The following is a 12364-nucleotide window of genomic DNA, read 5'->3' on the forward strand; positions in this document are numbered from 1 at the left end:
CTCATCATCTACATAACTCGGCCCAAACTCACCCATCAATCTAGTTGAGTTCGGGCCAACCCGCCCAAGTTGGAGCCCTACTGATAACTTCATATTTGGATCGAGGATTTGGGTTTCAATAGAGATCCCATTTAAAACCTATAGGATCAGTTCTGGATCAACCATTCCAGCTCCGATAAAATATGAGAAAGTATATAAATTAGAGTGTATACTTTGTATTTCAAGTCAAATCTGATCCCATTCAGACCCAATCCAATTGTTATCGGATCGAATTTACTATCTTAATATTGAGATTTAAGAAAAACCCCATCCGACAAGGGTTTGATTCGATCCAGAATCAACCCCGATCTGAATTGAACCCGGTCCATTGATTGCCCCAATCATAGTGTGATATCTTCCCATCACTAGGGTTTTCATGATTGACAGACCTAGTGAGTCTTCTCTTCTCTTTTGATAGGTGGCCTTCCCCCTCTCTACAGAAATTTTCTTATTCTCTTGGAATAGAAGTTTACATCGTCACCGCGAAAGAGATCGTTGATCAAGATTGAAACAAATATCAACATTAGAAATCGAATCCAAATATTTTAATATTATGCAATCTATATATTTTATTCGATTACAAATCCTAAATCTTTGGACATATTACCTGATCCGATTCTTGAAAAGGAACTCGACATCTTCAAGAGAAGCCGAGCTCCTCCTTGCAGTAATCTTCAAGAGTGCACCATCTGCGAGCATGTGTTGCAATACCTTTGCAATGTTCTTACTGTCATCAATTCCAAGATGGTGACTTCCCATCAATGGAATTCCAAGTTCCTTCATCATGGTCCTCATTCCTGTGGCCTAGCACCAATAAACCAAAATACATCAAACAATGTCACTTTTGAAACAAATAATATATATATATATTCCATGAGTACTCACCCTTCTCTTGTAAAAATTGAGATAAATGTCTTTTAGATTGATCCACTCCATGAAGTATGCAGGTAGTTTAATACTCGAGTCTCTGCACTGCTGAGGTACCTTTGTCTTCAAATCCCAATTGCCACTAACACCCAAAAAGGAAAGAACGATACATCAGCAGCAAGACAAAGAAAAACCAGTTGTTTTAGCTTCAAGTTAAGATTGTAAATTGATGAATTAAGTGGGAAAGAAAGTTTTTCTTATTTTATTAAATTTATTTGAAATGCTAAACGTAATTGCAACTCAAGACTCAAGATTTTATAATTTTTAATTATCGAGGAGTACTTGTGGAAGGACCAGAGAGCAGGATAACCACCCTCCCCTTCCCATGTCAAACACATGCACATACATCTCAACCCTGTCTGTCGTAATTGAAAATTGGTGCTAAGCATATGGGCAAATTAGTATTTATCGGCAGAGAAGTGAACTAACCAAGTTACAAAAGCAGCTCGACGAAGAGCTCCACCAAGCTCCCTTTCCCACAAATGATGATGGGTCATCCAACTTTCAAATTCCTGAAGAACCTTGTCAAATGGGATTGCTGTATCATGCCAAACACTGCAAAGAAATGTTAGGTACATAACTTCACCAAGAAATACAAAAAATGGGAGCAATTATCAAAATACTGAAGATCCTGCTAAAATTCTCCAGTGATACTCATAAAGGAAATTAAAATTTTTGGTCAAAATCGGTACATGCGACTGAGAGATTAGCCAATAAAAGTATTGTCCAAGCTTCAATGCCATACACCCAAACAGACTCAAATAAATAAAGTACTCTAATGTACCTCCAAGGAAAAAACTGGAACCATAAAGTTTCTGAAGAAAAAGTTATAATGAGCTCAAATAGATTCTAGGATTATACTAATACGTGATCTCTATTGTACACACAATAGTTTTTAAGTGTTTGAAATTGGTCTTCGGGAGGTGAGGCTGAAACCTAGTTGACAAGGACAATCCTGACCAAGTCAGTCTGATGTACATTGTGTCAAATGAAAACCCTTACAAAATCTGGAAAAAAAATTTCCACAAAATTCGATATATATGCTTATATATATGAACATCGCCTGTGTGACCGTTGCAAGAGGCCTCCTGTGACCATGACTGCAAAATGTTAGGAGAGGTGATGATATCCAAAGCTTTAGATTAAATCTACTAGCATACCGATCAACTCCCAGTTTTCCATATTTTCCTTCAATATATTCCTCTATTCTTTGCTCATTCATTTTGGTTGGCCTCACAAACCTGTAATTAGAGAAGAAAAAAAAAAGCAGTAAGCATTTGCAGTTGGAGAATATTGCTCTCAATGGAGACCACAGGCTCAAATATCAACAATGCAGCAAAGCCTACTTAAATTGAAGTTATGATCCGTAAAGCTCGTCTATTAGTAAGTGTTCTTCTCTAACAAGGACACTTGTTTGGAGATACATCAAGATATCTGAAAGGTTTATTGTGAAAAGTATATGTCATGACCATAAGTTTTACTATCCCTAATCAAGAATTTGCCTGACTCTTATTAATTCTTTCATTTACTGTGCTGATCGACATGCCTCATTTAAAAAAGCATGTTATAGTGGGCTGCATCGTGTAGAAATTTGTTACAATTACATCATAGCAAATCCAATCTTCCCTTGTTCTAAGAATCTATTCATTCTGATGGTACACAATAACATTCAATTTTTCTTCAAATTTTAAAGTTCTACTTAATGTATTTTCCACAAGAGTTGTATTAATCTTTATCAGTAAAATGATACACAAGATATATTCTGTTAAGCCACTATGCTCTTCTTACATTAAAAGTATGAACTAATATGTGAAATTTAATGGAAATTTCCATAGTATAACACAATCAAAGACACAGGTAGCAGTGTGTTATGTACAAAAATGTCAAAAGAAAAGGGGTTCAGTAAAAATATCATTAAATTTAAAGGGCAAAGAAAGATTGCATTTTGTCTAGGTGTAAACTCATTGAATATTAATTGCATCTCTTCTTGACATAAAGATTGCATGATAAGTTGTACCTGTGGAAGAAATCTACAAAGGCCATAGTTTTAGTATCAATCATCACAATGGGAAACTCTAGAATCTCGACTTTTCCTTCCAAATCAAGTACCAAAAGATAATCTAGATGCTGAGAACGTAAACGATTGAGTTCAGATGCGTTCACTTGAAGCTCTGTGGAACAATTATGATTGAATGCTTCAAGGTGGATAGGGTCATCCATCTGTATGTCAAAGAGAATTTCAAATAAATATCAGCAGAACTCCTAATATATTTAGCAATGAAACATAAGGAACTTTATCGAGGTTTAAAGGATATTTACCGCTATGAGCGTAAATGTGTATCAGGAAATAACGGTTATATATTAATGTTATACAAACCATTAAAAACAGTATAATGGCATTATAATATTATTTATTAACTTATGTACATGGTTTTAAAACCTAGTACCTCATGTCATCTCCTCCCCCACCCCCCACCACTATCAAGTTGACTCATCTCGGATAAGTCAAACTATTTAAATCAGTTCAAGATTATTTTATAATATATATTTATGTTTAAATAATTATAATTATTTCTTATTATAAGGTAGAGTAGTAGATGCTCAATCACTATATCTTACTTTATATCGATGACAAACATTTAAATCATTAAAAGAATTAATTATTCCATATAAAAAAAACCTGCCACGTTTTCATGGATGATTCACATTAGCCATCTTTCCCGGGTGGGTTCAAGATTGGGATGACTCTAGGACCTGTGCGGTACCCCTATAATGTCAATTTTGCTACTACTGTTCATGATAATTTAAACTGTGAAATTAACCAATTTTATGTCCTTTTGACACCTTTTGTCAAACAGATAGTGAGCGAAAGCCAAGAAGCCATCACGAGTTCGTCCTAACAATTCAAACAAGGAGCATAGAAAGAGATCCAAACGACAAAAAACATAAATTCAGCTTTGTTTGAGCTTCAGAAATGGAGATTGGGTGTAGTTTATCTTACCTTTGTGCACTTACCATGAGTGAAATACAGGCAAATTGGCTTCCACCGATCGGTCTTAGTTGTTACGGATACAATTGGAGGAGATGAATCGTGGGTGGAGACAGAAGCAGAGACATTGATGAGTCTTCGAATTGGAGAAAGTGAGACAAGAGTGGAGGAAGAAGACCTCATGAAGTAGGATGAAAGAGAGGTGATGTGTAACAGAGAAACCCTAGCAAACGCCATGATTGTCTACTGTTTCTCTTTGTGATCTTTGGAGACAGTTTAGAAGATTGGTGTTGTTGGATACAGTTTAGAAGATTGGTGTTGTTGGATACAGTTTAGAAGATTGGTGTTGTTAGAAGATTGGGTATGTGTGTTTTGAATTTTGATACATTTTTTATATCCGTTGTTTTGGCGGGTAAATTGGTCACTGAACTAAGGGTCTGTTTGTTTTGTGGATTCTAATCCTGAGTTTTTGACTCTAGAAAGTTGAGAGACTATTCTTGGACTGGATAGTTTAGATCCTGTTATCTACAGTTTAATATATTTAAAAAAATTAGACGAGATTCATAATGTTTAATAATTTTTTGAACTCGACCTTAGATTAATACTTCAAAACACCGAAGATGTATATATTATAATGATAAATGGATACTCTGATCAAATGTTACGGCATCCATATGAGGACATCAAAAGTTAGCGATCCAAATTAATTAAGAGTTGTGATATGGGTACACGCTAAAACGTACGTGGTCTGTACGCGGTTAAAATGGAAAAAGCACAAAATTATAGATTTTTTTTCCGGGATGCACAAAACCATAGATATTTTCTCTGGGATACATAAGGAAAAAAGATCTATAATTTTGTGCCCTTGCCACGAGGCATCATTTTATCATTAGTCATTAGTTAAAGTAGAAATTTGAAAAACCTACAAATTTTATTTTATTATAAAAATTGGAAAGAGGCCATAGAACTAGTACACCATTCAGCCTTTAGTTAGCAATTTGGCTAATAATTTCTGAATTATAAATGGATTCACCAACTTATACATGAATTGATGTCAAATCGTGATAAACTATCACTATAAAACATATGTGATCTGTACGGAGTTGATGTGGCAAGTGTATAGAATTATAGATCTTTTTCTTTGGGGTACATAAGAAAAAAAAGATCTAGAATTTTATGCACTTGCCACGTCAACCACGTACAGACTGTGTACGTTTTAGTGCATCATTTTATCACTAGTCTCATGAATTTAAATAATCGTATGATGCATTTGTTGGCACAAAAAAAAAATTTGTAGTTTTAACTTTATATGATAATTCATGATTTATTCATTTTTTTCAATTAAATAATTTATTAAAATTGTATGAAAAGAGATTTAAAACACATAAATTTTTTTTTAATTCTCAAATTTTGATATATTCCTCTCTCTCTCTCTCTCTCTCAAAATAAAATAAAAGTCTTTGATGTGTTTATAAAAGCTTTGATTGAAAATGGTACTAGTTCTTAATAAAACTTTATTTTTTTCTTGGTTTTGAATTTGTTCTATATTATATTATTTTATAATACAAGAATAAATAAATACACCTCAGGATTTACCCTTTAAAGGTCTGACTTTAACAACTTAAGTCTTGGATTCAAAAGTCAAATCTACCATTTAAAAGGATGTGTTTATAAGTTCCTATCTGGCTGATGTGTACAAGAATTCTATTATGTTTCAATTGCTACTTGAACTCTTTTCCCCTAAGGTGAAAGTATCAATTAGCCAATTTGATAAAATCTATAGGTGATGATCTTAGGGATTCTCCAGAGAAATGAATCCTTAGGAAAATGTGTATCCCTAGTAACTGACTGATCTCTCGAAGATTTCTCTTTTTCTTCAAATCCCAATGGTCATGGTGATGGACAATGGTTAAGGTTAGAAAAAGTCGTATACTATGAAATCGAATTATTAATCTCATTAAAAACATACTTACCAATCTTAAACAAAATATAATATTGGAGGTCAAAAGTTATTTTTTTCCATCATTGTTTCCCTAATTTGATATTTTTTCAATTAAATTTTTATTTTTTAATAAATTATGAACATAGTGAAATAAAGGAGTAAGATTCCATTAATTGACCAAAACAATAAAATAAAATAAAAAATCATAAATCCTTGGGATAAGGTTTTATGATGATGAGACTTAGTCTCCCAACTTGAATATCCAAGCGGGCGGGCTACTAGTGGTACAATGTCGTGCATTGACTTTGTACTTATCAATTGTGACAAAGGAGACCAGTGGCTGGCTGCCTCCACCCATTTACTTCTCTTCAACTCTCTTTTTCTAGAGATTCATAAAAGTCTTTGTTGCTTGGAACTTAACGTGTTACATGACGACAGTCCACGTCAACTAAACCGACATCGGCAACGTAAACCTACAAGGCACAACTCTCAACGCAGACTACGTCAACGTGAGGTAGGAAGATGTTTAAGTGATTCTCATTATACGTATCACTAGGAAAACTTACTTGTCTTAAAGCATTTCGAACGCAACACCTTCTACACCTATTTATAAATTAATCTTTTAGGTATTATGGGTATCCGTGTGATATGCATTCTAACCGTACTATTTATGAATTATTTAATTATTTTTAATTCAATTCAGATGTAAAAAAATTAAAATTAAAATTGACTTATTTTCAACATAATTGCGTGAAATTTTTTTCTAATTTGAGTTCAACTAGATTTTTGAATATTTTTTATATAAAAATATAAATAAATAAGAAGTAATAAAAATAAAAATTATTCATTTTTTTATATCATTTAAAGATATTTGTTATTGATTTTTATCCAAAAAGGATTTCAATATTTATACTAATTTAAAAATAAGCTCAGATATGAGAATGAATTAATTATTTTATTATATGTTCTATTTAAAAGAAGAAAAAAATATATTATATAAAATGGGATCCATTGACACAAGAAATATCACACTATACCGACCATATAAGCATAACATTCATTGGTTGGGATACCATAGATTTTTTTCTACGAGATACACAAGAAAATAGATCTACGGTGCTTTATACTTGCCACGTCAACCGAGTGAAATTTGGAGTCAGTAAATCATTAGTGATTTTAGATCTTTAAAACGTGGGTGAGAGATAACTGGCAACGAGAGCAATAATGGGCTGTGGCTCGCGTGTATACGTCACGTTAGCGTCACTGTGGACACAGTATCATTTGTCGCCACGTGGTAAAAGAAAATAGGTTGTAAGATAACCCGAATCTGGTAGATTAATATCTTCACGACACGTCATATAAGAAATCGGTGGATGGGTGACGCGAAAGTCGTCTTTGGATGACGTGTGCACTGCGCACCGTCCGGAAGATTGACTTGTCTGCACAGTATCAAACTACAGTGAAACACAAATTCTTAGAGATTCGAAATGGAATGGATCGGGTAGTATATTTAAATAAATAGTGTTTTGGCAAAATTACTCAAACAGCAACTTCTTACCATTTAAGAAGAAAAAATTATACATCCAATTTCGTAATTATTTATTTGTCAAAACGGTTAAGATATTGTTAATTAATATTTATTATTTATTTATTAATTTATCCTTTTGTGTGAACTTAAATTTTTGAAATTGTCTCTGCAACGTATGTGAAATATCTAAAATAGTGTTTTAAAAATCGATTCAAACAGGTGGTTCAACAAGATTCAATTGGATTTTGTAACGAAATTGATTTGGTAATGAATAATTAGTTTTTAGGAATTGTATTTTTCATAAAAATAATTTAAGAATAACATTTAAATTTTTAATGATTCGAGTCAACCAAATTGAACCAAGATCGGCCAACTTTTAATCTAATTATCAGTTCAAATTTAAAAACATCGTAAAATACTTGTTATTTATTTTTATTTTATTTTTATAACTATTTTGTTGTAAACGCAAGGGGCCAATTAGATAATGGTTTGATCATATCAGGACATGATTGATTTAGAATTAATCCAATAAGTTACCAAATCATTCAGATTGGATTTTGGGTCTAACCGGATTCATTGATAGCCCTACAAATAGTTAGGGCTATCAATTATCCTAAATATATACAATTTCCATATCAGTTCAAACCGATCCGAACCCAAAAAATATGAAGAATTTGATTTGAATGTATCCCAATTCACTCTCAAAAAAATCCAATCCAAATATATATATATTTTTGTTCATAATTTCAAACACAAACATATCGATAAAACATTTTAAATTTTTTGATTACCCATTATATTTGTAGTTGAAAATGGATTTTTTTTTTTTTTTTTTTTTAAGTTTTATATGATTTTATATTTTTAAATTTTTTTAAACATTGATAATTTGAAAATAAAATATGTATTCGAATTAGTTTCAAATTAAGGATAAAATAAAATGAATTGGATTCAATTCACATATTCATTAATTCAATCAGATCGAATCGAATTAGATACATATTTAAAATAGTACGGATACTGAACCAATCCATTGTCAACCCTACAAGTAGTTAAGGCAATGTGTGTCTTTTTCAGTCACAAGCAGTTCACGCTCTCCTCGCTTATATTTTCCTCGACATAGTAACAAATTTTAAAAAAAAATGTGAAATATTATCCAAGTGGTGGGAAAATGTTCTTAGAATAGAAATATCTCAAAAGATAAGTGTGTGTCGTCGGCTACCAATCTAATTAATCATCTACGGGTCCACCCGTTAATTGAGTGGTCAACATCTGAGCTAATTTCGGTAATTTCTAACTACACGATTGATCAAAAGCATTTCGGTCCAAAAGTGTTCAAATGGCTTATAGGTGCATTTATTTTAGAGAACTGCTATTGCCACACCAACTGTTGCTAATGTTACACCAATTTTTATGTAAATCACCAAAGACTTGCATAGTTGGTGTGGTAATAACAACTCTCTTATTTTACCTAAGAGACGGGATAATCTGACTCTCTTTTTTTGTACAATCTTTGTACATTCTGGTCACAAAACCGTAGATCCTTTTCTTCGGGATACATAAAGACAAAGATTTATGGCTCTATGAACTACCAGGTCAAGAAGCAAAAAAAAAAAAAGGGAGTTAGATTATTCTTTACCTAACAGTATAGATGGAGCTTTTGTAACGGAAAATCTAAAAAAATCCTAGGGATCCCAACAATTTGTAAGAGTTGCTTCGTTTGGAATTTGGATTATTGAAAAGACATTATATTGGCACATCAACTTTTACTTAGAACACACTGATCCTATCAAAATTATTTTTGTATGGATCGGTATGTTGTAAGTATAAAAAAAATTTGGTGTGTTAATAGCATCTCTATTATTAAATTTTGATTTGGATGGTTAGGAGATTATGAAAATTAATTAATTTTAAAAATCTAGATTACCATTTGAATAATACTGAACTGACTCAATTGACGTAGAATGTGCACATAAACATAGGTTTTTTCCTTGTGTATCTCGAGGAAATCTATGATTTTGTACACATTCCACTTCATTTGAGTGATTCTCAATTTTTTTCCAATAAATGATTAGTTACAAAAGACATTTTTTTAGTGAACGTGTTACAACTCACAACTAATTACTCCTATCTTTTTTTTTTTCGGTTTGTAAAGATGAAGAAATATAATCTATTTTCAATATTGTTTTTCTTTATTTGAGTTAGTTTAGAGCGATTCTTAGTGTTCGATTTTAAAATTTACAAAAATTGAGTTAAAATTTTTGTATTAAAATCTCAAATACACTCAATTGACGTGGAATGTAGGCAGAACCATAGATTTTTTTTTGGATATGTATCTCAAGGAAAAATCTATGGTTCTATGCACATTCCATGTCAATTTCTTCAGTCAGTTTAGCAAAATTCTTAGTATTCAGTTATAATATTTATGGAAACTGATTTCGGAATTTAGAATTAGAATCTTGATTAATAAATCTTAATGGGTCATGCTCATACAACTGTGATACAAAATACCACATATTTTAGTGCAAAAGATGTCATTTTAATACAGAATACTAAATGTAGATTCTTATTCTCTAAGACACAAGACGTCAGGTCTTGCTTCATTAATATTTTAGCCGACTTTTATTTTATTTTTTATTATTGGAGAGAATCGTTATTATAATATGAACAAACATAACATTAGATTCTAGAATTCAAACCAATTGTATTTGTTAGATTTATTAATAAAATAATATTAAAAAAAATTGTACATATAATGAAAAAATATTGAGCCCACGACCTCAGTTGTTTTGTAAATCAATAATGAATAATAGAGATCAATGACTATATATTTTCATTTTAAAAGAAATTACTAATCATTAATCAATGATTAATGACATTTGGCAAAATAGATCAACAATTAGTAATCAATAACAATGTATTTTTTTAATATATGTTTTAAAGAATTAATAATATCATAGACTAATTGATATTGATCACCAATGGTTATTGATTACTAATCAACAATTAATGATAATTGGTAAGACAAATCAACAATTGACGATATTTGGTTATATTTTTTTATTTAAAATAAATAAAGATGGATTAATAAGCAATGATCAAATGATTACTAGAAAGAGAGTTAAAAGCTAAACGAGATTGAGAGCCATTTGAATATATTTATAAAAAAATTAACATTTTTTTACTTTTGAAATGTTTAAAAGATTGAGCTACTTTTTAAAAGACTAACGATAATTTGACTTGAAAATCTCACTTAGTCTAATACTCGATCGATGTGACAAGTGCAAAGAATCGTAAATTTTTTTTCTTTGTATCTCGAAGAAAAAAATCTATGATTCTGTGCATTTACCACAATGACCGAGTGAAAATTTTCAAGTTAAACTATCACAACCCTTTTAAAAATCTTTTTTTGTAGAGTAAAAACCTTTCTACTCCATGACCAAATGGGACATAGAAGTGTTAAAAAAGAAGGTAAAAAACTTTTGGAGTAATTTTGTGAGAATTTTCATAGAGGTAGGGACATAATGAAAATTAAAAACAAAAGGTTAAAAAAATAAATATAAAAAGACATTTAAAATGTAAAAAATGTGTTTGGCAATTGGAATTATCACCACCAATTAGATAAAAGAAGAAATTTTAGTGGGGCTTTGCTACGTCTAGGTACAAAATGATGTAAGAGGTGACAACATTCAACGTCACCCCACATCTAACGTGACGCGTAAAGCTGTGCAATAGCCGCTACACTCGGTCACCACCTCTCTAACCCCAAAAAGCCAACGCCTTCCATAGAAATTAGAACTCTCCCTCTTTCTCTCTCTTTAAAAAGGGAACTACACATCCCTCTCTTTTCCAAGTACCATGCAGCAAGCAATCCCTTACATGACTCATATACCGGTTCGACCGGTTGACCATCCATCACTGGTTGTTGAGAATCTCGATAATTCTTTGAAGGAAATAGGAATGATCAATGGAGGAGGAACAAGTAGTGTGAAGGGCATGGTAACAGATAACCCAGTGTTAGTCCTTGGGATACGTGGATGTTGCATGTGTCATGCTATGAAACGTTTGCTTCTTTCTCTTGGGGTGAACCCTGGGGTGTACGAGGTGGATGAGGAGGATGAGATGACTGTGATTGATGAATTGGTGGCATCTAGAAGAGAGGAAGGAAAGGAGGAGGAGGATGAGGACGACGGTAGACCGCAATTCCCATATGTGTATATAGGTGGGAGGTTGTTTGGAGGCTTGGATAGACTCATAGCGGCTCATATTTCAGGGGAATTGGTGCCCCTATTGAAGCAAGCCGGGGCCTTATGGCTTTGATTCTCTCTCTTTTTTTTCTTTTTTCCCTCTTAAATCTTAAATCTTAAATGTTCTTCTTCTTGGGGTTGGGTTGGGTTTGCTTTCATTTTAAAATATTTCATATCGAGGGGAAATGTTTTCTTTCCTAAGGAAGAAAAGACATGACTTTGTGCATCTTAGATTTGGTAAGAATTGGATATTTTAATGGTGTTTTTAATATTTCTTCTAATTTATGGGCAATTCTTATGAAAGATTTAAGCTCGAAAATTCCCAAGGATATGGCCCTTCAAATTCAATAAGACAGGTGGGGCCCTCATAGATGACTTGGCATATTTTAGAGCTGACTAGACTGAGCTGATTAATTGACTTGGTAAGTAGATTCCATCAAGTCTTGGAGCTGAGTCAACTCCATGTTTTAAATTGGAGTCGTGCTGGGGTGACATAGGATTTACTGTGATTCTCACAAGTCTGACGTGGGCATGCATACATAACCGTCGATGATTTTTACTCATATCGCGAGGAAACACATCCATGATTATGTGCACATCCCACGTCAGACTTGTGAGAATCGCACTAAATACTTGTCATTTCAGCATTTTCCTTTAAATTGACTTGATTAATTTTAAAGCTAGTGTAATGATTT

At 32.3% G+C, this 12364-nt stretch overlaps 1 protein-coding gene and 1 pseudogene across 1 annotated transcript; one reads left to right on the forward strand and one right to left on the reverse strand.

Moving 5' to 3' along the window:
• Nucleotides 1-538: 538 nt before the first annotated feature.
• LOC147392187 (Polynucleotidyl transferase, ribonuclease H-like superfamily protein) lies at nt 539-4478 on the reverse strand. The gene is made up of 6 exons (XM_086417238.1): nt 3968-4478; nt 2984-3186; nt 2127-2207; nt 1396-1521; nt 925-1048; nt 539-843 (listed from the first exon to the last, which is right to left on the reverse strand). Exons 1-6 carry the CDS (start codon nt 4190-4192, stop codon nt 643-645), a joined length of 960 nt encoding a protein of 319 aa, XP_086273364.1. The 5' UTR covers nt 4193-4478; the 3' UTR covers nt 539-642.
• Nucleotides 4479-11173: 6695 nt separating this feature from the next.
• Nucleotides 11174-11942, forward strand: LOC147392188 (glutaredoxin-C9 pseudogene; annotated as a pseudogene).
• Nucleotides 11943-12364: the final 422 nt, after the last annotated feature.

Source organism: Akebia trifoliata, chromosome 11, assembly GCF_017979445.1.
Source record: "Akebia trifoliata isolate Shusen 1 chromosome 11, ASM1797944v1, whole genome shotgun sequence".
Taxonomy (NCBI): Eukaryota; Viridiplantae; Streptophyta; class Magnoliopsida; order Ranunculales; family Lardizabalaceae; genus Akebia; species Akebia trifoliata.

Bases quoted from the DNA above. Each gene is read 5' to 3' on its own strand.
- LOC147392187 (XM_086417238.1), bottom strand. From the start codon at position 4,192: ATGGCGTTTGCTAGGGTTTCTCTGTTACACATCACCTCTCTTTCATCC. The intron at 1,049-1,395 runs GTTAGTTCACTT...TTTGGGTGTTAG, and splicing joins CGAGCTGCTTTTGTAACTTG to TGGCAATTGGGATTTGAAGA. The intron at 844-924 runs GTGAGTACTCAT...TATTGGTGCTAG, and splicing joins TCAATTTTTACAAGAGAAGG to GCCACAGGAATGAGGACCAT.